At 54.2% G+C, this 26,898-nt stretch overlaps 1 protein-coding gene across 1 annotated transcript; it reads left to right on the top strand.

Moving 5' to 3' along the window:
* Window positions 1–5,694: 5,694 nt before the first annotated feature.
* On the top strand, window positions 5,695–11,439 carry WFIKKN2 (WAP, follistatin/kazal, immunoglobulin, kunitz and netrin domain containing 2). The gene is made up of 2 exons (XM_082708346.1): window positions 5,695–6,236; window positions 8,917–11,439. Exons 1-2 carry the CDS (start codon window positions 6,036–6,038, stop codon window positions 10,435–10,437), a joined length of 1,722 nt encoding a protein of 573 aa, XP_082564472.1. The 5' UTR covers window positions 5,695–6,035; the 3' UTR covers window positions 10,438–11,439.
* The last annotated feature ends 15,459 nt before the right edge of the window (window positions 11,440–26,898 follow it).

The raw sequence follows: 26,898 nt of genomic DNA, 5'->3' as shown, positions 1-26,898 counted from the left end.
TTTTCATTGTAAAGACAATACCAGGAAACACCCTCACCGCATCTGAGAAGTGGTGAGGGCCTTCTGCAGCCTCTGAGATCAGGGAGGCCTCCCAAAAAGCTCGGGGCTTCAAGGATAGGCTGAGAAGGAGTTGGCTCGGAGAAGGGAGAGTGTCCATGGCAGAGGACAACATTGGAGGGGCTGAGGGGGAGAGAGAGTGTGGAGCTTTTAAAGATCTGAAAGCATGGGGTGCCTGGGTGGCTCAGGGGGTTAAAGCCTCTGCCTTCAGCTCGGGTCATGATCTCAGGGTCCTGGGATTGAGCCCCGCATCGGGCTCTCTGCTCAGCAGGGAGCCTGCTTCCCCCCTCTTGCTGCCTGCTTCTCTGCCTACTTGTGATCTCTCTCTCTTTCTGTCAAATAAATAAATAAAATCATATATATATATATATATGTATATACATATATATATATATATAAAGATCTGAAAGAGCAACGTGGCAGCTTCCAGGGTTTGAGAGAAAGTAGGGCAGATGGTAAGGCTGGGGAGGGAAACTGAAGCAGATGTTCATGGTGGCCTCCATCTTGAAAGCGTGGAGAAGCGTTAAGGAAGCCATCTTTAAGCTGGAAGTCTTGACGTAATGGTCAGGAAAAGGCCTGTTTCTCGTGACCCCACCCCCACCGTGAGGTACCCCTGCAGCGGGGATGGAATGCGCCTGGTTTTGGAGCACCCATGCACAGGTGAGCAGGGAGACCCACAGGTCTGAGATCCTCTCATTTCTCTCTCCTCTGGAGGGAAAAAACAGTAAGGCAGAAAGGGAGGGGGCTTGTGGAAGGAGTCACCAGAGGAAGCTTCCAGGACAGGCACCGGAGCAAGAGGGAGGCTATGCCCCAATGCGGGGAGGTCCCACGGAACCCCCAGGCCTGGGAAGCGTGGAAACGGGCTGTTGCTCTCCGCCAGCAGAGCAGAGCAGTGGACCCGCAGCAGCCCCGCCGCCCCGTGGCCTTCTGGCTTCTTCACTCCCGTGTTTGTCTTGGCTGAGAGCAGCTCGGGGCTTTCTGAAGCTGAGTCCGTCCATGAAGGTGACGCTGAAGGAACTAGGACACGGGATCACAGAGGAAGGAGCTGGAAGGGGCCTCAGATGGGGAAGTAGAGGTGGTCGCACAGTGGGTTGGTGGCAGACCAGGCTGAGAACCTAGAACTCCTCACACAGTGCTCTACCTGAGTGCCACGGAGCTGCCCACGTGGGCAAGGGCTCTGACACAGTGCGAACATATCCACAGACCACATGCTGTCCGCCTTCTTCAGGAAGGCATGTGGGGGTTCACAGCTGCCCACAGTTGTGTCTCCTCTTCTTGCTTTCATGACACACAGATCCGTTCAGACAGACACCAACCAGCTTCCAGGGACTTAGCGCCACCAGCAGCCCCCCCACCCACCGCCCCGAAGGCCCAGTCTAAGGAGGCCTGGCTGGCCCAGGGGGTGGGGCCAGGCCTCACCATGGCCAACCCCATAATTCTCAGATCTCGATTCAGTGTTGCCTCCCCTGAGGCCCAATGGGGACCCTCCCGTGTCCCTCTCTGCACAGATGCCGGCAAGTCACGTGTCCCACAGCTGAAGGCCGCCCCTGTCCGCCTCCACCATCTGCTGAGGCCCCGTAATTATTCCAAAACCCGGTGCAGTCTCACTCGGAGGGGAGAGTTCACACAGCCCTGTAATGTAACCCAGGCCTGCGGCCGCTCAAGCAGGAGGTCCCCAGCTGGGTAATGAGCTGCCCGCTTTATTGAATTCCCTGGTTGGGGTCTGACTGATCTCTGCCTTTAGCCGAGGCAGCCTGGGCCTTCTGAGAACCTATCTGAGCACCCTGGCTGGGGCCTTCCTCTTCCCTAGCCTCCCGATTCTTTCTCCTTACATTCTTCCTCCTCCCCAATCCATTGAAATCGAGGATCAGGGCAAGGGGGCTCTTAGAGGGTTGGCCTCCCCCAGCTGTTTGGGAGAACGTGTGGCTGCCTCGGGTCTGGGGGCCCACGCAAGGTGGACCAGCACGGGCTGCTGGTCTGACTTTGCTGGGGCTGCCCCAGGCAGAAGCAGGACCCGCAGCTCCCACCCCCACCCCGTCTCCCAATCCTACTGACTTTCCTCTCACCTCCCCTTTCTGGAGGCCTGGGCCCTGCAGAGGGAAGGCCTTGGCCAAGGAGGCTGCACCGTGGGCCAGGCCTTTCCGAGGGGGAGTGGACGAAAGCGCCTGCTGGGCTCCGTCTCGCAGACTCCTGCTCAGGCTTCAAGACCCACTCCACCTCACGCCTGCAGCCCCGGGCCTCCCTCCCCCTGCCTGCCCTCCCAGCCCTCCCCCTCCAAGACGGCCTTCACTAACCTGATCATTTGTTTGCATGCTGTGCTTTCTCTGGGACAAGGACCGTCATCTCCTCTGTGTACTCAGAGTACCGAGCACATAGTAGGTGCCTTAAAAACCATCCAGTAAGGAAGGGAAGAGGTCTGGTCCATGTGTGAGGCTGGCGTGGCACCACTGTCGTCCCCTCCACACATGCGGCTGGTCTCCAGAGGGGAGAGGCCTGGCCGACTGGGAAAACGATGTCAGCTGTGTTGTCCTGTCCAGGCCCCAGTGTCTGGGAAGCTGTTATGTGAAGGGTGAACCTGAGGTCAAGGGTCACGCAGAGTCCACTGTCTAGGGTCACCTCCTGCGGCTGCATCTAGAGCTGGCCTTGAACCCACCCTGGAGGGTGTGAAGGGGCCATGCTCCCTGCATGGTGGTGGGAGCTGGAGGGAGCTCTTTGGAGGAGAAGGCTGAGCCGGGTCCTCTTGTGACCACGCTGTGCCCGATGTCCCTGGAGAGGGGGAATGGCGGGTGACAGCCCTAAGGTTAGGTCACCTGCTCCGGTGACTCAGCCCTGGGTCTACGTCCCTGATGCTCATGCTGGCGGGAGGGAGGCCAGGGGGGGGGGGCGCGCAGAGCCCCCCCCCTTCAGCACCAGGGGTGTGGAACTGGGAAGGGGCCCAGGAACTGGGGGAGGGGCCCAGGAGACTTCAAAGTGCTCTGAGAACAGCTTAGAAACACGCTGGGCTGGCGGGGTGGTGGGCGGGGGCCTTTCTGGAGGTCCTGGAAGCAACAGTGGCTTGTGTGACGAACACAGGATTGGCATCTGGGATGGTGGGGGTGGGCGGGTGTGAGCCGCAGGGCTCTGAGCAGGCCCAGCTAGTGTCTCCGTGACTCGGTTTCCTCTCTCGTGCAGGGGAGGTCCCAGCCGCATCTCCCCGGCTCCCTCCCAGGGCTGGCCGGAGGGTCAGCGGGATGATGTAAGGGAAAACGCTGCGTGGGCTCCGAGCCCTGATCAGATGTTATTTATTATTCTGAGCTGTGTTTTGGTGGGAGTCTTGGAAGCACCGAGAGCGAGAGCTGGGATGTTCTAGGCCCCTTCTTCCCCCGATGCTGTTGTGAAAGCTCTCAGAGTGGAATGGCCAGAAATGGGGCCCTGGGTGGGAAAGAAGCCGGTGGCTCTTGACAGGGCTGAGCGCGGTGGATGGAGGCCTTTCTCAGTCAACCCCGACGACAGAGAGAGAGAGCGTGCGAGCGAGCGAGGAGCGCGTGGGGTGGACGAGCTCCCCCTGCCTCTAAGCCCACCCCTGCCGGCTGCCTCTGCTCTGCCTGCCCCCAGCCCTCCCATCACCTCCAGTGGTCTCAGGTGACTCTCCCTGCACACTTGTCCTCACGTAACAGGGCTGTGACAATTTTTCTAAGTCCTGCTTAGAAATGTGTCACCATCCATTCCCCTTTGTGATTTCAAGGAAGGCGGTACAAGCTGCATCCGTCAAGCGTGGGGCTGAGGCCCTGCTCTGAGCAGCTGGAACACGGGTTTATGAAATTACAGGGAATTCAAAGCAGCCGGCGTCGCCCGCTGTCTGGCTTCATTACCGGGCCCCGGCCTCGGAGGGAAGTTTATTCCAATAATTTAGGGGATTAGGATCTGACACCCTTCATTAGCTCTTTGACATAAGCAGAAAAGACAGATCTCGCAGAATGACCCACACTATGGGGAAGAATTGGCAGAGGCGGGGAGAAGGCAGCACACCACCCCTGGGGAGGGGGGTAGTCTGCAGGGCTGCGAGAAGCCTTGGGCTGCCTTTTTACAGTCAAATGCGATGGCGGACCCTAGCCCTCAAGGTGAGAGTGGACCTGGAAGAGGAGGGGCCTGTGTTCAGGACTCAGTTTCCCCCGCTGTGAAATGAGAGCACTGCTGGGGACTTTCCAGGTCTCTTCTGGCTCTGATGTGGGCTGGGGCCACCCCATCTACTATCCCTGGGACACAGCAGCTCAGTTACTGCTCCTCAAACCCTCTGTGGTTTGGCCTTTGCGAGGTACCTGTCTCTGGCAGGGATCGGCGTCCCCACTCGCTCACTCGGGGGGTCGTGTGGCCACGCAAATACGTTCAGCCAGCTCACTTTTCGGTGCTGTTTGAGGTACCTGACATTTTCTGCCATAGTGGGGAGAAACAGCTCCCACCCCCTCCAACGGGAGCTTCCGCCTCTTTCCCTGACCATTCCCCCACCCCACCCCACGGCATCTGATGTTTCCACAAACTTCTTATCCCGCCTGTAAAAACCGGAGTTGAAGCTGTACCTTGACCGCAGTGCTGACACCCAGGTGGGCAGGAGGGGCCTCCCAAAGGCCCGTGCCTGCACCCTGCAAGCTGGCATTTCCTGTGTTACTGGTGGCATCCCATTGCTGTGTGACGGGGTGGGGGGTGGTGAGTTGCTTAGCCTCTCTGGGCTCCTTTTCCCCCAGTCCGCAATAAAAGTCACTTGTCATGAGGATGCAGTGTCGTGATGGCTGGAGAGAGCCCGGCACACACGAAGAGCCCAGTAAATATGAGGGACGACTATCCCTGTCCGCGGTGGCTGACCTCGGGCAAGTCACTGGTCCTCTCCGGCCCTGAACCTTCTCCTTTGTGAAGTTGGGGGGAACCCAGGGGACGGCTGAGGTGCTCGGCGCACAACAGAGCTCAGACACCACCAAGGGGTCGTTCGGGAGGGCAGCCGCCGCCCAGCACCGTCCTGGGACACTTACCCCATGGGTTTTCTGGGAGCCGACGAGTGTGTCGATCGAGGAGCGAGGAATGTGATACGTCCCGGCAGCTGGGGGAGCCGGAGCATATCTGGTATGTGTCTCTGGAATGATTTGGGGGAAATTCACCGAAGTGGGAACTTGAGACACAAACGGGCCGAGGACCGAGAGATAGGGAGCTGTCCGCACGCACACATCCCTGCAGAGGGCCCGGGTGCGGGGGTGGGAGGCCGCGGCGCAGCGCTGCTGCTCCGGCCTGCCCTGGAATGGCCGTGAACTTGTTGTTTTTCCACGTCATTTGCTCTCAAATGTACTATCGGGCCAGGCAATGCTAACCCTGCGGCGGCAGGTCCCTCCTTGCAACAAGCGATCGTGTGTTCTAGAGAGGTAGTCATAGGGAGGAGGGGGCCCGGCCCGAGGAGGTGGGGGAGAGGGAAACAAACGCCCCTTTACAGGGAGCTTGCGTGTCCTGCAGCCAGCTCCCCCCCCCAGAGCACATGCCATTTCTGGCCCTTGAAGGGGTTAAAGGCCTCCTGGAGTCAAAAACAAGCAGGTGTCCCACCGTGCCAGATACGCCGCTAAACCGCTTCCAGCTTTTTTTTTTTCCCCTTCTGTAACAAGTCTGTGATCAGCCACGGGACAGAGGAGCCAGCAGCCTGCCTGTGACAGGCATCAGGTTAGCTCGCTCCCACTCGGGTGGCGCGCCCAGGATATAAATCCAGGCTCGGGCCCTGCTGCCGCTCTTCTTCCTGCACACTCAGGAGAGGGAGTTTGCTTGCAAAGACCTTCGCTTTATCTGAAGCCGCACAGCCCGGCGGGGCTGCGCTGACTTGGTGGAAGGGGCCGCGGCGGCCGAGAGGAAGCCCGCTGGGGTGGGGAGGGCAGGTGTCTGCAGCCCAGAGAAGGAGAAGGCCCTGGTGGGCCCCAGACCCTGGCCTCGTCGCAAGGGAGGTCTCGAGGCACCGCAGACCACACATCATGTGGGCCCCGGGGTGCAGCCGGCTCTGGTCCCGCTGCGCGCAGGCGGCGGTGCTCCTGCTGCTGTTTGGGGCGCCCCCGAGGGGCCTGGCACTACCGCCCATCCGCTATTCCCATGCTGGCATCTGCCCCAACGACATGAACCCCAACCTCTGGGTGGATGCCCAGAGCACCTGCAAGCGGGAGTGTGAGACGGACCAGGTGAGTGGGAGTCCAGAAGCCTGACATGGACCACGTGAGTGTGTCAGTGAGGGCACGTGGGAGCCTTGGGGTGGGGAGACTCAGGAGTCCCCCCGGCAGGACCTGGGAAATGAGAAGGAAGTTGGGCCCCAGGGCACAAGAATAGGGCATGATGTCTGTCCAAGTCCAAGGTCCGGACGAAGAGGTGGGTGTGACATCCAAGTTCATCAGGGACATGGAATCCTGGGATTCCTGGTCTCATGTTTGTGGAGAGCTGCTGCCAGCCAGCACTAAGCCAGGCACACCCTGGGGACAGCCCCACCGCGACAGGTGAGAGCAGACATTCAGGGCATGTCGGCAAGCAGCACGTGGTCCCATTGCCAGGGATGGGAGGGTGGGCTTGGCACCGGCGTCTCTCTGGCAAAGCTGAGGCCTCCAGGCCACCACCCCCCACCGCCCCACCCAGGGGTTCGCACCCTGACCCTGAGATCAGGCCAGGCTGATGGGGAGAGTGGGTGGGAACAGACTCTCCGGTTGTCCCTGGGAAGGAAGTGGGCTAAGTTTCAACCTGCCAGATTCCTCCGTCCTCCCTTCTGCTCTCATCAGAGCAGCCTGGGGCAAGCCAGGCAGGCCTGGCGCTGGAGCAGTTCTCTCCCAGCTCCCGAATCCCAGGGTCGTTCCAGCCGCTCCCCATGGGCGATGAAGACAAGCCTGCTGGTACCCAGCTCCTGCCTGGACACAGGCATGTGCTGCCGGCTCGGCCAGTTCCTAGGTATCTGGGCCAGGCAGCACCAAGGAATACGAGAGCTGCTCCCTTTGGCAAACACATGCACTCTACAGAAAAGCCCAGGACTGCCCCGCAGTGAGTAGTGTCTGGCCCCACGGTGTCCAGGGGACAACTGTCAGATCTCTCCGGCCAGATGCTGCCCGTGAGCAGTGGTGGTGCTCAGGAAAGGGAAGATGGGGGCAGAGCGCTCCCACTTTGCTGAGGTCATGAGGTTCTTTGGCTACATTTGCAGGGAAGTCTGTTCCCCTCGCACGGGCTGGCGGGATTAACCAGGTAGGGTAAGGGATGGTGAGCCTGGCAGATGCGGTGTGTCTTGCGGAAAAGGCTAAGGACTCATTCGCCTATAGGTACATTCTGGGCCCTCAAGCAAAAACTTATAAGGATTCCTTCTAGGTTTCCTGTGCCCAGAGAATCCTTCCATCCATCGACTCTGGCGACCCAACCTTTCATGGACCTCGGGATCCTAAAGAAGCTTCCTGGGCCCGTCTTTCAAGGAATTTTATGACCCTCAGGCCGAAGAGCAGGTTCTCCTTGTCTGCTCCCCGTTCCTCCTGCCCTCCACCCCGTTCTGTGTCTCTCAGCCTCAGACCCCAGCTCTGAGATCTGCCCATCCCTGTCCCAAAGCCTGCCCTGGGTGGCCTAGAAGCTTATGCCAAGCAAGGACGGCAAAACAAAGTCCCCATTCTGAGCCGAGAGGGGGAACACAGTAAACAAGCCTGGCGGGCAGGCTTCACACGGCTCCGGTGGGGCATATTTCCCTGCTCTTAGCTGATGAGGAATGTCCAAGAGGCTGGGATATAAAAGTCAGAGCCACAAGAGGCCAGCGCGAATGCGGAGCAATTCTCAGAGCTACTACCAGGACGCAGGATTAGGACCGTTGCCCGCCTGCCCAGTGGGGACGAGGTGTTATTGTCGAAAACACCACGTGAAGTCCTTGTTTGTGCCGGTCCCAGAGCACGCTGCTAATTTCGAGGAATTAAACTAATGCTTTACGTGGCCCCACAGAGAATCAAGGGGAATTACAGCCCTAGCAAGTCCTCGCTGACGGCTTGGCCGACCTTTGCCACCCAAGGGGCTGTTTTCCTTGTTGTTGCTCCCCCATGAAATGCTGCACACGTCAGAGTGGAGCCCCTGGGCCTGGCACAGCCCTCCGTGGTAGGACCTGGCGTCCCGGGCCTGTCCCGCCTGCCCTTCCCCTTGGCTCGGAGCAAGCATGGGCCCGCTCTGTGATGCGTGTGTGGCCGGCCTCAAACTTCTGTCCCAGTGCTGTCCCGTGTTCCCTTCTTAGGGTTTGGTGTGAGCTCTTCCATTCGGCCAGGGCATCTCAACCCCAGGGGAGAAAAGAGAGAAAGGCAGACTCCTTTGTTCCCACCTAGACCTCCTTTGTGGCAACCCTATGAAGACGTGGAAGAAGCGATCTCCTTTCAGAATCCCATCCTCCTGGAGCTCAGAGCCCTTTTCTGTCCCTTGCCAGCTCCTGGGACAGCTCCTGGGGGTCTCTTCTCTTGAGTCACTGCATTTTCTTCTGTAAATTGGTAGTCAGAGAAATGTCCCCTCTGGGAGGTGCATGGCCTGCCTCCTCTCACACTACCAGCTGTGTGACCTTGGGCAAGTTCCTGCATGTCTCTGTGCCTCTGTGATCACTACCTGTGAAGTGAGGCTGATGGCTGTGCCCACCTCCATGAGCAGGAGAGATGCTGACAGGTGCAAACGTTCTCAGAAGAAGGCCCGGCAAATAGCAGGGCTGCATATCTGACAGCTCCTGTCATCATCCGAATGTGTGGCTGGCCACAGGCGGTGAGCCTGTGACTGTTCCTTCCACAGACACCGGGGGTGGGGGGTGAGGGCTGGAGGGGAAATCCGGGCCCATTCCTGCTCCCCCTTGCTCAGGCTTCTCCATCTGGCTCCCCGCAGGAGTGCGAGACCTATGAGAAGTGCTGCCCCAATGTGTGTGGGACCAAGAGCTGCGTGGCCGCCCGGTACATGGACGTGAAGGGCAAGAAAGGCCCGGTAGGCATGCCCAAGGAGGCCACCTGCGACCACTTCATGTGTCTGCAGCAGGGCTCCGAGTGCGACATCTGGGATGGCCAGCCCGTGTGTAAATGCAAAGACCGTTGTGAGAAGGAGCCCAGCTTCACGTGCGCGTCCGACGGCCTCACGTACTATAATCGTTGTTACATGGACGCCGAGGCCTGCTCCAAGGGCATCACGCTGGCTGTCGTCACCTGCCGCTATCACTTCACCTGGCCCCACACCAGTCCCCCGCCGCCTGAGACCACCGTGCGCCCCACCACGGCCTCCCCGGAGACCCCGGGACTGGATACAGTGGCCCCGGCTCTGCTCAACCACCCTGTGCACCAGTCGGTCACCGTAGGCGAGACCGTGAGCTTCCTCTGCGACGTGGTGGGCCGGCCCCGGCCGGAGATCACCTGGGAAAAGCAGCTGGAAGACCGGGAGAACGTGGTCATGCGGCCAAACCACGTGCGCGGCAACGTGGTGGTCACCAACATCGCCCAGCTGGTCATCTACAACGCCCAGCCCCAGGACGCCGGCATCTACACCTGCACGGCCCGCAACGCCGCCGGGGTCCTGCGCGCCGACTTCCCGCTGTCTGTGGTCCGTGCGGGTCAGGCGGTAGCCGCGTCGGAGAGCAGCCCCAACGGCACGGCCTTCCCCGCCGCCGAGTGTCTCGAGCCCCCCGACAGCGAGGACTGCGGGGAGGAGCAGACCCGCTGGCACTTCGATTCGCAGGCCAACAACTGCCTCACCTTCACCTTCGGCCACTGCCACCGCAACCGGAACCACTTTGAGACCTACGAGGCCTGCATGCTGGCCTGCATGAGCGGGCCGCTGGCCGTGTGCAGCCTGCCCGCCCTGCAGGGTCCTTGCAAGGCCTACGCGCCCCGCTGGGCCTACAACGGCCAGACCGGCCAGTGCCAGTCCTTCGTCTACGGCGGCTGCGAGGGCAACGGCAACAACTTCGAGAGCCGGGAGGCCTGCGAGGAGTCCTGCCCCTTCCCTCGGGGCCACCAGCGCTGCCGGGCCTGCAAGCCGCGGCAGAAGCTCGTCACCAGCTTCTGTCGGAGCGACTTCGTCATCCTGGGCCGCGTGTCCGAGCTGACAGAGGAACCCGACGCGGGACGCGCCCTGGTGACCGTGGATGAGGTGCTCAAGGATGAGAAGATGGGCCTCAAGTTCCTGGGCCGGGAGCCGCTGGAGGTCACCCTGCTCCACGTGGACTGGAGCTGCCCCTGCCCCAACGTGACGGCGGGCGAGACGCCGCTCATCATCATGGGCGAGGTGGACGGCGGCATGGCTGTGCTGCGGCCAGAGAGTTTCGTGGGCGCGTCCAGCAGCCGGCGGGTCAGGAAGCTGCGCGAGGTCCTGCACAAGAAGACCTGCGATGTCCTCAAGGAGTTTCTGGGCTTGCACTGAAGCCCCGCTTCCCCTCTGCCCCTCCCCGGTCCCCTTCCTGGCCCTTGTCCACCTCCCCACCCCCCACGCTCCTCAGTCTGCAGACTGGGCAAGGTCAGGCTAGACAGTTGGAGGCCAGCAGGGAACAATCCACTGGAGATTCTTAGAACAATTTCTAGTCTTAGGCTCAAGAAGGGGTCTGTATCTCCTGTAGCTGCAGGGGACAAAAGGAGAAGCCAAGAGACACCTGCAAACCATTCCTGATGACTAGCTGGCTCGGGCATTGCAACCCTTTCTCTTTGCCGGCCAGTCCCTTCCGGTGGCTCTTCAAGCCCCCAGCTGGCTCCCAGCCAGGCAGCCAGAGATGGCATCTGCATGGTCATGGGAATCACAGAATGAATCGGTTTGCAAAAGGGGTAGGTGGGGAGAGAAAGGAGGGCCCAGGGACTCTTTGGGCAAATTTCCCAGAGCCCCCTAGATCATTAGGAACAGAACCACCTTCATGTTAGGGCTTGTAGGAAGTGGGGGTGGGGCATGGTCTGACCCAGCACACACCTCGCCCTGAGGTGGTGGTCAGCTTGTGCTTCAGTAAGGGTGCCCCGTGGTCTCTGAGGCCACCGTGGCACCACATTCTTCGTGTTTCTCCTTGGCTTTATTGGTTGGTTTATTGATTGTTTTGATTGTTGATGTATTAATTTAGCTCTGTTCAGTCCGACTCAGTGGGCATTTTCTGAACAATTACTGGGTGCCAGGCGCTAGGACACAGAGTTAGGCACTGCCCATCTCCTAGTGACTGAATGTGAGTGTCCAGATCCCAGGGTCCCACCCCCTGGACCCCCATTCCCCAACCCTGGCCCCCAGAAACAGACCCATGGCTGGTCTTCCCAGCTGTCAAATGGTCCCGTCTGATGGACAGTGAGCTTTCATCTGCCACCGGCCTCTTTGGACAGAAAGCAGATAGAAGCCCCAGGATCTGTTTTGGTGGGAAGGGAGATAAAAGGAAAGTGGGGGTTGGGGTGGGGAGCGGGGTGAAAGGAGGGAGGGAGGGAGGAGGGGAGTCAGGCTTGGGAAGGAAAAGGAATGTTGCTCAATGCTTCCATCTGGTGGTGGCCTTGGGAGCTGCAGGGACCTGAGGGAGGCTCTGGGAGAGACGTGGGAGGGCAGGTTTGGGGATGTGGCACCTTGCTGGTGACTTCTTGATTATGGACTTCCTGTGCAGGTGCAGCCACCCCCCCAACACACACACACACACACACACACACGCACACACACACACACTAGATAAAGGACTTGGGAAAGCCACTGTCAGCTCTACATCTGCGCCCCCCCAATTCCCTCCTCAGCTTTTCCTTCTCTCCAGGCCCCTCCAAAGTCGAAAAAGGTCATTGTGGGGCATCCTCGTTTCTTCCTCAAATGTAGGGAGGAAGATACCAATTAAAAGTTCATAGTATCAACAGCCCTTCTTGTGTAATTTGTTTGGGTTAATGTAGGTGTGCGGGGGTGAGGGGTTTACTGTCATTTGCTCTGGTGCCCAGGAGGGAAGTCTGACCAACAGGACCACATCTGGGTGATGGAGGGACACAAACCTTCATCCCACTTTGCAGCTCTGAGGCTCCTTAACTGTGGTACTCCCCACAGCTAGGAAAGCTGAGGCCAGAGAGGTAAGGTAACATCCCCAAGAATACAGAGGCAGGATGATGGGGGACTTAGGCCCACATGTTCTAACTTATGTCTCAGGCCCCCTACCCATCAGGATAGCATGGCTGACCAGGGGCAGACTCCAGTCCCTGTCACTGATGGCACAATGGGAAAGAGGTGGGTCACCCAGCTATATAGTTCCCTAGGGGGGCCTCTGGGTGAGGCCTGGTCCCAAAGCCCTATGTGTGCTCTGAGCACATGGTTCGGTTCCCAAGATGGGACAGCAGCACCTTTGGTCTCAGGAGTTGGAGATGATTCCAGAGATGTGTTTGGGAGCCTGTGACCAGGGTGGCATGCCACACAGCTTACCTGTCCCTCAGGGTACAAGCCAGCCAAGCTCCAGAGACACCTGTCCCCTGTCCACTTCCCTGGGTCTTCCAGGGCCACACCCCAAGGGGGGAATGCATAGCCAGCCCCGCCCAGCCCAGCCCATCTAGCCAATCTGTCCTTAGAGATAGTTCCTGCAAGAAGGAGGGGGCTGGATCGGGAAGACAAGCTCCTCCTGGGGCCAGAGGAGTGGGAGCTTCTGGGGAAATGCTGAGCAGAGCACTTGGCCACCAGGAAGGAATGAGTTCTGGCCACCGGCCCTCCCTGCTTGGGTCAGGGAACCAGGGAGCTAAGACTCAGCGCCTTACCCAACTTAGAGGCGTGGGGACATCCTGTTGCCCCGGATGGGCCAAGTGTCCGTCCACATGCTAGCTCCTGCCACCTCCCTTCTTGCACGGCCATGGGGCCTAAGCCCTGTGGCTGCCTGGTTGAAGTGTGACATTCAGGGGACACCAATGGCAGGACTCCCTCTCGTCAGCTTGCAGCACACTCACAGCCCCATCCCTCCCACTCCAGCCCCAGTCTGGCAGAGTGAAAAAGCCCAGCCGGTGGCATCAGACCCACCTTGGTCTGCATCTGGTCTCCGACACTTCCCCGGTGTCTGTCTGCGCCTCTGTGTCCTCACCTGTAAAACAGAGGGTAGGAAGTGCACTTCCTAGAGACTTGGGGAACGTGGCCCTATTAACCTTGCCAAACTGAAAAGCCTAGGAGACAGAGCCTGGCACAGAGGGCTGCCCCAGCGGCCCCTCCGGGCCCTCAGCAACCAGCTGGGAGACAGCGGGGCCCCAGGACTCAAACCCCTCGCCTCTTCTGCTGGGTCCAGGATCTCACAGACTCCATGAACATATACGGCTACAGGTATTTTATTCTGTTGCTCAAAGCACATTGAGACAGATCACCCCACGTGTCTGGGGGGGTGGGTGTCAGAAAATACAGGCACTTAGGGAATGGGCACTTATCATAATGTTGGACCTACTACATGGTATGTATTTCTTGGTCCTTGAAACCACGTGTGAGTCTCTGGTCTGTGTTACTCCGGTGTTTCACAGTAACCGACCTCTGGCAGGTGTTCTGTAGAGGTTGGACGGAATTCGCAGGGCCTGGTTGCCTGGGAACTTGGGAGGCTGCCCACTAAGTTTGGGAAGTGTGGCCCCAGTCTGGGCCCCAGGACACAGGGGGATGGAGCCCCCCCCCCCATAGGTCTGAGGCCAGACTCACCTGCCTCCCTATCTACACTGGACACTCACTCCTTCCCTCCTTGCATCTGTTGTCTGCCCCCGCCCCTGCCCCCCGTCCTCCTCCCGCTCCAGTCCATCTCTGTTGGCCACTTCAGAGGCCTGCTCTGGCGCCGGCTGTCTCCGGGCCGGCCCGAAGCCTCTGGGGCAGGACAGCTTGGCTTTTTCCACCCTCCGCCTCCCCCAGCACCTCCAGCCTCCTAGGACACTCTGCTCCATTGTCTGCCCAGCTGCTCCATAGTCTGATGTCACCCCCTGGACAGCGGGACCAGAGAGCCGGGACCAGGGGCGGAAGCTGAGGAAGAAAGGAGGAGAACAAACACACAGCCGCAGGGCGATTTCCTCAGGCGGAGGGGGGGGTGCTGGCGGGGGCGGAGCGCCCAGTGTCCAGCTCTACTGTTGGAACATCAACACTGAGCAGCTTCTCACCATGGGACAGGCACCAGTCATCACCTCTTGTCTCCTGTCAGGACTCTACAGGACAGAATGCTGTTCTGTGTTTGGGGAAACTGAGGCTGGAGGGGACGTGAAACTTACCCGAGATCACCCACCACATGGCAGAGCCAAGACTTGAATACAGGCGGTTGGCTTCTCTCAGTGTGTGACACACACGTGTGCACACATGCACGTGTGCCCAGACAGCCCACCCATACTCCTCGCTCCCGGCTGGGCAGTGTGGAGTCTCATCAGGGCCCCAAATCTCTCCCAAGAGCCTGCCTCCCATCAGCCTCACTGGGGCTGGCTTCTGACCTTGTCCTGTGACATGATATCTTGATCACACACAGAAGCAGTCATGGCCTACATTCCTGAGGGAGACATCAGCCTTATGCCTACTCATCCTCCTGGACTCAGATCCCCCGGGGGAGCCTCTGCTGTCCCCTGGCCGCAGCAAGACCCTTCCGTTGTCTGTCTGCCTCTGCGCGGGCGCCATCCAGGCCGGAAGTACTGCCGGGGAGGGGGGGCACCGGGGGGCCCAGAGGTCTGCGGGAGCCCATTCCCCATGGATGACAAGGGACTCTCTGGATGAACTGATGGTCCTGGGACCAAGGGTCACAAGGTGCCCTGGGAGGGTGCAGGCTGTGGAGGGGTTTCTCCGGGGTGTTCCCTGCTTTTCCCCAACTCTACTTCCTGATGCCGTCTCGTCCTCCTCCTCCCACTTCCTCAAGGAGTCTGAAGTCTCTCTCCCGCTCTGGGGATGTGTGATTAATATAGGCGGGATGGGTGGCAGGGTTCCTGGGTCCTATTCTTGGCTGTGGCCTCATTCTGGAATGTGCCCCGAGGTCAAGTGACACTCATGTCACAGGCTGTGTCAGGAGGAAGGAAAGACAACCCTCCAGCTGGCGGTCTCCTGAGGGAGAGGGAAGGGCTGGCAGGTGGGTAGGCCTATACCGTCCCTCTCCTTCCCGCCTCTCTGGCTCCCAAGCTCTTCAGCACTATTCCAGGGTTGGGTAAGAATCTCTATGTCCACATCCCCAGTTACCCAAGGACAGGGACCTGCGTTATCCGGGTCCCCCATGACACCCTGGCCACACTCAGCCCCACTCAGGTGACGGGGAAATAGGACTCTGGTCTGACACCTCCCAGACTGGACCCTCCTGAATGAATGAACAAAGCAAGCCCTGTAGACCTTACGAAGGAAGAAACACCTCAAAGAGATAATTTTCCTCCGTCTTTTACAGACACTGAATCTGAGACTCTAAACCTTTACAGGAATCTCGCCCCCGGTTGCCGTGTTCACAGATGGAAGAGACAAGAATCCAACCCAGGCCTATCTGACTTTAGTGCCTATATCCTTCCCAGGGTGACATATATTTTAATCATAGTAGCTAAAGGCTAAGGACCCCAAACAGCACTTCTCCTCTTGAACTTTTGTAACCCCCACTTCTAACTGGTCCCTGACCTCCGTGAGTCTCAAGGCTTCACAGAAAGCTTATAAGCCCGCACTCGCCCATATAGTGAGTACTGAATTCATGTCAATGAAGTCACATGGAATAAAATTTTAAATTCGGTTCATCCGTCCCACTAGCCCTATTTCTAGGGTCGTGTTCCATGTGGTCGATGGCCCCGTATTAGACAAGACGCGCCCAGAAATTTTCCATCACCACAGAAAATGCTCTTGGCTGTGGCTCTCTTATAAAGGATTAGCACATCGTTCTTGTTTTCTCTGGAGCAAGGGATCTCTCTGAGGTGGCCCCTGACTCCAAGCTCCTGGCCCGACAAGGACTCCAAGGGCAGGTGCTGGTTTTGGTCCTGCTGTCCCACAACAATGACCCCACTGTCTCCAGACTCTGAACTCCGCCTGGAAATCTCAGCTTATCTCGCGGAAGGCTCACAGGCTCTCGTGCTGATGAAGTGCTTGATCTCCCTGAGCTCCTCAGGAGGTGTGTGGACTGCGAGTGTGGGCCAGCTGCCCATGGCCCCAGTGGCCTGACCTCGCCTGGCCTTGCTGCCCCTGCCTGCCTTTGACCACACCAAGAACGCGGCGGTGGCCTGACAGTGGCTCCCGGGCTTCCCGGGCCGCATGTCCACGAAGGAGGTGGACCAGCAGGTGCTGGGTGAGCTGACCCAGCAGAGCAGCCTTCTCCGGTGTGTGGATCCCAACATCTGTGAAGATGGCTGTGACGACATCCCCTCGCCCCTCGTGGCCTCGAGGAGGCGGCCAAGGTCAAGGTCGAGGAGGAGGCCAAGCTGCTAGGCCCCTGACCCCAAGCCCCACGGGGAGCCCTGCTTCTCTTCCTGTTTGAGCCCACGAACCCCACTTTGTCTCAAGCCCTAGCTGACTGCTGACCCTTGTGCCCCATTCCATGTCCAACCCCCTCGAGCTCTTCTCGCTTGGACACAGCACCCCCTCTTTACCGGTGACCTAGCAAGCCACACGTTTAGCCCCATGAGCCTTTCTTCACTCTGACTTCTCCTTCACCTTTGACCTCCCCCATGAACCCCAATGTGCCCCCAAACCTATAAGTCCCAGTTTACCATCGACCCCTTCTGCCGGGCCTTCCCTCACTTCTGACCTTGCCTCACCTTTGACACCATGAGCCCCACCTCCCCTCAGACTGCCTTGTCTCTGGCTCCCATGAGCACCCCTCCCCTCTTCCCCCCCAACTCCCCCCCCTCAGCTCTTGCCAACCTGGGTTTTCCAGGGGAGCCACTACGGTAGAAAGCAGGATGTGAGCAAAAGACACTTCTCTCTCAATAAATAAACTGTTGTCCTGCCCCCCACCCTAAAGAAAAGAGGCACACAGATTAACACCCGCACACACAGCCCCATCGGGTGACGACACCAGGGGACACTGGGTTTATGCTTCCAGCTAAATGTGATGGAGAGGGGCGGCCCCTGAGGAGGAGACGGTGGGAACTAGAGGCCACATTCTCTCATGGCATGGCACGGTGCCCATGGCAGTTGCTGCTGCACGCCTCCCAAGAATTGGTTTACCAGTAAGTCAATCACTCCACAGCTCTTCAGAGACCCATGCAGCAGCCGCCATCTTGTTTCCTGTGCGGAAGAGCTGACCGAAGGTCTAAGAGTTGTTTTGTTATGGTCATTGCTGCTCTAATTTAATCGCATAAAAGGGCACCATATATTTTAGGCCTCAGGGTTTCCAAATCTCCTTAGTGTCTAGGGTGGGTAGCAATGAGGAAAGGTCAGAGTGCTGGAAGGGCCTGGGCGCTTGAGTCAGACTGCCTGGGCTCACACACGGGCTGTCCCTGGACCTCAGCATCTTCATTTGCAAAATGGAATAATAATAGCAAAGTCAGTCCCGGGCCTGGCTGCTCCAGTTGGCTGTGGATACCAGCTATTTCTTGTTCCTGCCCATGGCTGGAGCAAGAACCCGGACGTGAGAATAGGCTCCTTTCCCCAAAGCTGCCCTTGGACAGCAAAGTAAGAACAGATGCACTCTCTTCTGCGGACAAAGGAAGAGTCCAGGATGAAGGCGGCTGGAGAGGAGGGGAGAAAAGAAAGAAGGAGAGAGAGAGACTCTAGGTTGTGCAGCCAGAGACCAGAAAGCAGAAACAAAGTCTAGTAATGGTGTTGAGTAATGGTGTCCATGGAGGCCCTGGGAGCGTTTCCCAATCCTTCATTCCTGGCTTCAGAACCTCAGGGCATGGAGCTAGGCTCTCACCGACCTCCTGTCTCAAGCATCACCCCCCATCCCAATGCACCACAAGGGGCAACAGAATAGAAGAGTAAAGGCCTTGGAGTCTTGATGTGACCAAATGACTCAGACTTGAAGCAATCCTTACAATCATCACAACCAACAATTTCACCTCATGACCCTAAGAAGAGGAAAACACTGGTCTTCCTGAGTGAACAGAATGCAGCCTTAGGGAGACTTACACACCTGGTGACCCATGCCCCCACCCCCCCAGAAGGTGTTACCAGTTAGATGACTGGCGAAGGGATGAGTCATCTCTGTTACTAAGCGTTAACAGCACCTAATATGTGCTCGTACAATATCTCACTAAATCTTCACAATCTTCACAGTATCTCACTAAGGCTTCACAACCCTGGCAGGTATGTATTATTTGCGCCCATTTAGTATTCTCTCCATTTCAGAGATGATGAAATTGAAGCTCACAGAGACTGAATCATTTGCCCAAGGCCCCTGGCCAAGCAGCGAACCAAGTCTAGGTCGGTGTATGTGACTCCAAAGCCCGTGCATTTAAGCATCAGGGCGCCTGGGTGGCCCGTTGGTTAAGTGTCTGCCTTTGGCTCAGGTCATCATCTCAGGGTCCTGGGATTGAGGCCCGCATCTGGCTTTGCTTCTCCCTTTGCCTCTCCCCCTGCTTGTGTTCTCTCTCTCTCAAAACAAATAAAATCTTTTTTTGTGAAGATTTTATTTATTTATTTATTTGACAGAGAAATCACAAGTAGGCAGAGAAGCAGGCAGAGAGAGAGGGGGAAGCAGGCTCCCCGCCGAGCAGAGAGCCCAATGCGGGGCTCCATTCCAGGACCCTGAGCTGAGCCGGAGGCAGACGCTTAACCCACTGAGGCACCCAGGCGCCCCAAAATAAATAAAATCTTAAAAAAAAAATAAATGTACACCATCTTCCAACACAGAACAGTGCCTATGGTTTCCTCTCACTTCTGCTTCCTCTCTTCTCCAGGCTAATCCACAGGGCAGTGTCACTGCATAGGATTCTCCTGCAAGTGCATGTCTTAAGGCCAGCTTCCCTCTGCTAAGAAGGCTGAGCCCATGCCCTTGAGGCTAAGCCACAGGAAGGTGGGGGGAGCACAAGGGGTTCAAGCCCCATCTCACAGAAGAGTAGAGAGTTCCGGTGATTCCCTACAGGGAAGAGGATTAGGTTTAATGCGCTCTGTATCTTACATAATCCACACACTGCCCGTAAGAAGCAGGACTTTTCAGATAGGAGATCTGAGGATGAGTAGGTTTAGCAGGACATGGCTATTCAAGGGTGCGTTGGGATTCAGTTCAAAGTGTTCCTCCAAAGCCCATTTTCTTTCTTGCGCAGGGTTACTGGGAATAATTTTATTTGGAGGCTTAATGAGGCCTCTACACTACTCTAGAAAATTCTTACTTAGTTCTTAGCAGTTACCAAGGATTCTGTAGGGGAAATTGAGGGGCCCAGGCCTCCGTCCCTGCTGGGGAAAGTAGGGTGAGACAGGGATCAGACACTGGTGTTTTCTGTTTCAAAGCAAGATACATCCTCCTTTTAGAGAAGTGAGGCTCTCTGAACATCTCAGGTCACGTGAAGGGGTTTGGCCAGGTTGCAGCAGTATTTTCAGAGGATGACAGAGTGCTCAGCCACAAAGGAAGCCTGGGGGAGCCTGGGGGAGCCTGGGGAAGGGCATTACCCAGGGAAAGTGACCCAGGAGAAAAGTTATTTGGGGCTGTTCATTTCTGGCTTGGATTTATATTAAGCTTTTTCTTCAAAGCCCCATTCTTTGATTTATGCTCAAACTGGAAGATACTGTAGGTGTCCAAAAAGCCAAACTGGAAAACGGAACCGTTGAGCTCTGAAACGACTGGTTCCCTTGGCTAGGAGTAGAGTGTGGTGATGGCAGACGGCAGGTGGGAGTGCCCGGGGGTATCTGAGTTTCTGCAGTGAACACGTGCATTCCACCAACACCAGCTTCTGGGAGTGTGTTACCTGCTGTGAACCCTGATACTTAACAAAAACAGAGTTTTGTCTCTAAAGGTAGGAACACAAATGCAATGACCCCTAGAGGGAGCTTCTAGCCTGAGGAGGTTTCCAGGATAAGCATCTTGAGAAGATAAAAGAACCGCCCCTCCCGGGCTGCCGCTGACCACCACCCCTCCCTCCCTTGGACTTCTTACCTAATGTCCCCATCCCACCCTTGGGCTTGATGAACAGAGTTCTAAACCAGCTCTCTCTCACAGTGTCTTTCTGTTCAAAACTCGGAACAATTAAAAAAAAAATTAAAATACCCAAAGTCCAAGGCAGTTTCTCCTGGGAGTGATGGGTTGGCAGCCGAGCCTCTCGTTCTGGTTTCCTCGGCTTTTTCCCTCAAGGGTTAGCACACATTCTTCCCGCTGTGGACACATCCGATGGAGAAGAAGAACCAGGACCAGGTTTTTCTGCCACTGAGGCTGGAACTGGGAGGGACCACGGGCTTCCCTGCACGACCCCTTCTTCAAGTGGTAACTCCCCCTGCGATCGAGAATCCCTCAGACGGGCACACGCACTCCTTTTTTTGTTCATACCTCCACATTCTCCTGTGTCTGGTCATTAGGGCGCGTGGGTTATCTTTCCTTAGAACGTAAGCTGCTTGAAAGGTCCTAAAGGTTTCTATGCATCACCACGAGTTCCTAACCCGGTAGATACTCAATAAATGTACTGAGTGGTTGACACGGGGATTGGTTCAAATGTTATCTCCCTCTGTCTGAGGCAATCCAGGGACCTGAGTGGAATCTGACCCCAGAGCAGCTACTGAGTCAGCCTCACCCTTGTGCCGCCCTAAGTAGGAGGAAAACCCAGGACTGTAGACCTCGGGTGTGGGTAGTGCCGGTGGTGATTTTCTGCAGAATCTGAGTGCCCAGACGGCAGCAGTGATGTGGATAAACACTACTAGCCCGTGACCCTCCGTTCTCACAGTCTCTTCCACTGGGTTTTCGCAGCACAGGCGATATTAAAATGAGGTGGGGCCTGCTGAGCAAACCACCCCTTTTAGGACCACGCTGGGCGTGCCCGGGGAGCTCCGTGCAAAGTGCATTTTGGATAACGTCCCCTGAGTAATTGAGGGCCATGCAGGGTAATGGGGAAGGACTGCAGACTTTGGAAACGGAATCCCACAGCTCAAGTCCTGGCTCCCCTAGCCATATCCATCACAAGCTCCCTGCTTCCATTTCTTTCTTTCTTTCTTTTTTTTTTTTTTAAAGATTTTATTTATTTATTTGACAGAGAGAGATCACAAGTAGGCAGAGAGGCAGGCAGAGAGAGAAGGGGAAGCAGGCTCCCTGCTGAGCAGAGAGCGGGATGCGGGGCTCGATCCCAGGACACTGAGATCATGACCTGAGCCGAAGGCAGCGGCTTACTCCACTGAGCCACCCAGGCGCCCCCCTGCTTCCATTTCTTTATGTATAAATGCGGGAAACAGCACAGCCTTCAGAGGGCTCTTGTGAAATTATAGGAGTTGAAACGTACAAGTGTTTAGAACACTATCTAGCATGTAGTAAATACTACAAAGCATTGGTTGTTATTACTGAGCTTCTGACTTTGGTTGTTCCCTCTAGACTCCTGCCGAGTCCAGATAATGCCAAAGTCATGATCACTCAAAGAGGCAGCATGCAAGGTATGGGTACAGCCACCCTCCTTCCAAGTCTGGAAAAAACCACACAGCTGTCAGGAAAGTGGTGTGTCTGCACTAGGGGTATTGTCCTGGGTCTCCGGACTTCTGCAAAGCCTCCACTAAGGGGAACTGATCTCCAGGACAAGTCCCAATGCGGGGTATACAGAGGCTCCCCCTGCCCTGTTCTCTCCCCTTTCCCAGATCCTGTAGGAGGGACAGATAGAGGAGACACACCCTCGTGTGTCCTCACAGACCACCTGCTGCCAGATCCTTCTCCTCAGGCAGAAGCTCCTGGGGACGTAAGGTCTCACCTCCATCTGTCTATTACCTTTACACAGAATCCAAAAAGTTCTTCGAACTTTTGTGGCTCAGATAATAAACAAGTCTCCTCCCAAAAAACATTTCTTCCTAAGCTACAAAAGAAAACAAACAAAAAACAAAAGAAGTTTCTCCCACTCTATCACAGAATTCAGAAAGATGACATATCCCAGGTAAGATTCTTTTTTTTTTTTTTAATATTTTATTTATTTGACAGAGAGAGAGAGAGATCACATGTAGGCAGAGAGGCAGGCAGAGAGAGGGGGAAGCAGGCTCCCTGCTGAGCAGAGAGCCCGATGTGGGGCTCGATGTGGGGTTCGATGTGGGGCTGATCCCAAGATTCTGGGATCATGACCTGAGCGGGAGGCAGAAGCTTTAACCCACTGAGCCACCCAGGCGTCCCCCATGTAAGATTCTTTATAGCCCTCTGAAAACCGGGTAGTACCTCTGGTGACACCTCAGTTTCTAGAAAGAGTGCCCAGGGACTGCAGCTGTCTTAAGCTTTGGACTGAAGTGGTTTGGAGATCCCATCACGTTTCCTGGAAATGGAAAGGAGTTAGCAGAAAGGAAGCCACTGGAGCTCCACTGGAACTTCCCAAGTTCACAAGTAGTTTAAAAGACACAGAGTGTTCTTTTTGGGAACAGAGCTCTGGGGTCAGTAGGCAGATCTGGATAATCAGAGTGGGAAAAAACCAGGCGTGCCCATTACAGAACAAATCAAAATCCAACCTTCATCCTTTCTAGCAATGAACTAACTGACGGATGGTTGGGGTGGGGGGGTAGGTAGCACGGAAAAGCCAACTGAAAGGGGCACCTGCATGTAGAGGAGGGGACGTGTCCAGAATGACCAAGCTGGTGTCATGGAGCATCCGAGCTAAAACGGACAACGTGACTCCATTTCATAACCCATACCGACAGAAGGGGTAATCCAACATTCCCTTCCGTCGGTATCCAGAAGGCATCAATTTATACCCATTTGCTATAAACCAGCCTAGCGTGCTGCCATGTCCATGCTTGTCACATTTCTTCCCGCATGCTCCAGAAGGGGCCACGGCGCCGTGCTCCCCAGCTCTCTCAACAGTGCTCAGGAAGGAAAAGGAAGCTCCAGATCTGTACAAGGGCACACGGAGCCCCAGTGTTTGAAACCGGCTGCAACCTGGTGGCTGGGAAGGAAGCTTATGTTTAGTTTTAACATTAGTACCTAAAAACCATAAAAGTAAGGTCTAGCTTATTTGGTAAATGTGGATGGTCTAGCTTATTTGGTAAATGTGGTTTTTCCACAATTATCTTTGAAAGACTTGGGTGTATAGACAGAAGGGAAGGGACCTACAATATATGCCAAGGTTTGTCTAAAAATATTTTACACCTGTTCTCTGTTCTGCACAGTGGTCATATTTTATCAGTGAAGTAAAGTACTCATAATGCCAGGCAGAATGTGTTTTTCCTTCCAAGTTCTCAATGTTTTTCCCTTCTGTAAAGCAAACCTCCTCTTCTTTTCTACCTGCACTAAAATAAAGCTAGCACCATTCTCTGTAGTAGGACACACCTCTCACCAGAGCTACCTTTAACTCCTATGCCCGGGCCAGTGTTGTTTAAATAGCAACCACCATTTCAATACTTTTCACAACAGCATGGACACTTCGGCCACGTTTTTGGCTGCTCTCAAAAGGAACGTTAACTTGTGTTCTGGGTTTAAATCAACTTGCTGATTGGATGAAAAAGAATGCTGAAACACGGTTTCCCCACCAGTGCCTCAAAACCAGACACATACACTCAGTGCTATTTATCACTGAAACATGGATAGAGTAGCTTTTAGGATATTGCTGTAGAGTTTTTAATTCTCCGTGCATGCAAATAACAGCCTGGACAACAAAATGTCACTATAATAAAGGTGGTTGGGGGTCTGCATTTACATTTCTGATTTCAAAGGTCAACAAACTGAGGGTCAAAGTCTGGACTTCATGGCTTCTAACTACTGTAAACCCCTGAGAACATATGTTCCATGACCTCACTGACAGCTCTTCATAGCTAGGGGTTTAGTACCTCACGAACTGCCTAGGGAAATACACGGAACCCACCCTACCCATTCTGCAGATGAAGAAACTGAGTCATCAGAGCCAGATCACTTACTATGCTTAAGGAAGGAATTAGACTCCCTTTCAAATAGCCTCCACACAAGAACTGTCCCCTCACAGTTTTCTTCTAGGATTTGTGAGGTGATCTCAAAGCTCCACTTATGGGTTCTATATAAAGCAAGTCTTCTAAAATATAAATCTTAAACCCCAAATATTAAGAAATGGTTAGTATACATTTACTACTTCACATTCCATTAAAAAGATGACTTTTAGCCCAAGCTAAAGTTCAAAAGGCCCAGACAAGGGTTCAGCAAATACTTGGTCCAATCAAATTCTAACTACCTCCAAATCTAAAAGATTGGCACCCAGTATAACAAGATTTAATCCACATCGAAACTACCAAAATTATTCGGAGCCATTAAAAAATGGGTTCTTCTGTTTACTGTGCAGTTTTTGTTTTGTTTTTTGAGATTTATCTGAGAGAGAGAGAAAGTGTGTGTGTGTGTGTGTGTGTGTGTGTGTGTGTGTGTGTAGGGAGAAGCAGCGGGAGAGGGACAAACAGATTCCACACTGAGCACAGAGCCTGACTTGAGGCTCTATCCCATGACCCTGAGATCATAATTTAAGCCCAGCCAAGAGCTGGACACCTAACCTACCCAGCCACCCAGGTGCCCCCACTGTGCAGTGTATACATGTCCCCAGACTCATAGCAACACCAATGGGAATGTGAGTTCACCCACAATAGCTATGCTTTTAAAATGTGACTTTTTAAACCAAAATTTATTTTTATTTTTTTTCAAGGAAGGCTTTCAGAACCAGTTTGAAATAAGAGGTCATTTGACGTCCTTAATGTTAGAAGACCATGTATCACATCTATACATACAGAAATCATGTATTTTCAAGTAACTTAGAAACAGATCATAGGTACTAGGGAACACATTGTTGGAAGACTATTTTGGTGACTGACTTGACCTTTCCTTTTGGTGTTTATCAATAGCACAGGTGAGAAATGTATGTGAAAACAGCTCTAGGAGGCCAACAATTACAATTTTACTTAGAAGGAATGGGGCCACTAAGTCTACAGTCCTGATTGTCTGAGGGAATCATGCAGTGGTTCTAAAAGGAGAGAAGTAATTTACACAATTGAATTAAGAAAATCAACAAAATTAAAGCACTGACTGAATGATTTCTATAAACATTTCCATGTGGCCACCAGAAATATAAAAGATCTCCCCCAATATATCATCATGACTTCTAAGCATGGCCAAGAGCCTCACCCATTAGGCTCTTCTCACAAACGCTCCTGTAGATTTTACCAGTCATGTGGCTAATACATCAAAAATAGTCTTATTCCCCGGACTTCAAACCAGAAGAACAACTAATCCCAGGGAACAAAGCATTGACTTGAAGAGCATAAACTCTGGAAGTTTACTGAGTTGGAATTCCAAGTCTGCCACTTACTGGCCATACAATCGTGGGTGAGTTAACTGTCTGAGCTCCCCTTCTGTAAACTGTGTTGGAACTGTGCATGGTACATAGTAAGTGCTGTGTGAGTATTTGTTAACCAAATGATTAAAAGCATTTCTTTAAAAATGGCTTTAATGGAAGTGTTGGACTAATTTTCCAGTTATAGGCACAGATATCAATCTAAGTTTCATTAAACATGAAGATAGTGTCTTCCTAAACTCCTATCAAAAAACAAAAACAAAAACGAAACAAAAGAGGGGCACCTGGGTGGCTCAGTGGGTTAAAGCCTCTACCTTCAGCTCAGGTCATGATCCCAGGGTCCTGGGATTGAGCCCCACATCGAGCCCCACATCGGGTTCCCTGCTAAACCGGAAGCCTGCTTCTCTCTCTCTCCCACTGCCCCGCTTGTGTCCCCTCTCTCGCTGTGTTTCTCTCTGTCATATAAATAAATAAAATCCTCTCCTGGGGCAAATAATACATTATACGTTAATAAAAATAAAAAATTTTAAGAAATTAAATACTTTCAACAACACTAAATAAATAAATACAATCTTTTTAAAAAAAATGCATGTAAACCATGTATATGAGAATGAAATTAACACCAACACAGAACATTTTAAACTCAGGGCACCTTTAATTTCACCTTCAAAAACTAAGAAGTTAATCACAGTAAATAAAGATTATCATTATTTTTAAGGGGGTATTTTGACTGAAGGCCTACATTTGTTATCTAATATAGGTTGAAGCTATTCAAAGGAGATTTGACAATATACCTGATTTTAGAGAAGATGGGCAGTAAAGGAATACTTGAAACCCAGAGAGCTACTTTTTATTTTTTTTTATTTTTTTTTCAAAGGACCATTTAAAGAAAGAAGAAGCCTTTTTTACTCTTTGTTTCTTTAGAAGAACATTTTAAGTCAAACTAGCAATGTATAAGAGTTACTTTTTAGTACCAACTTATTCACTCATCAACAACCTATGCCATCTGTAAGGCAGTATTTGGGACACCAGGATCGGGCTGCCGTAGTGTCCATATTTACAGAAGTGAAAACAATGGGAAAGACCTATGAAGATAATTAACTCATCAGGGGCACCTAGCTAGCTCAGACAGTAGTACATGTTACTCCTGATCTCAGGGCTGCTGGGTTTAGAGATTACTTAAAAATAAAATCTTAAAAAAAAAAAAAGATAACTCATCAAATCATCAACCAAAACATTTTCCACAAAGGAACCAAAACATGGTAGCAGAGTGAGAAGCAAAAGATTTGGGGCCAAGATATAAGTAAGCTTTTCTAAGGCTCTATTAAGGAGTGCTAAGCAAATCACCTTTTGATTTTTTTTTTTTTTAAGATTTAAAAAAAATTTTTGACAGAGAAAGAGAGATTACAAGTAGGCAGAGAGGCAGGCAGAGAGAGGGAGGGAAGCAGGCTCCCCGCAAGCAGACAGCCCTACGCGGGGCTGGATCCTGGGATGCTGGGCTCAATCCCAGGACCCTGAGATCATGACCCAAGCGAAAGGCAGAGGCTTAACCCACTAGGCCTCCCAGGTGCCCCACACCTTTTGACTCTTAACTACAGGAAAGAAACTG

Source organism: Mustela nivalis (assembly GCF_964662115.1).
Source record: "Mustela nivalis genome assembly, chromosome: 17".
Lineage (NCBI taxonomy): Eukaryota > Metazoa > Chordata > Mammalia > Carnivora > Mustelidae > Mustela > Mustela nivalis.
The sequence above is the reverse complement of the archived record's forward strand: the minus strand, read 5'-3'. Positions and strand labels throughout refer to the sequence as shown.

Bases quoted from the DNA above. Each gene is read 5' to 3' on its own strand.
- WFIKKN2 (XM_082708346.1), top strand. From the start codon at position 6,036: ATGTGGGCCCCGGGGTGCAGCCGGCTCTGGTCCCGCTGCGCGCAGGCG. The intron at 6,237-8,916 runs GTGAGTGGGAGT...GGCTCCCCGCAG, and splicing joins GGGAGTGTGAGACGGACCAG to GAGTGCGAGACCTATGAGAA.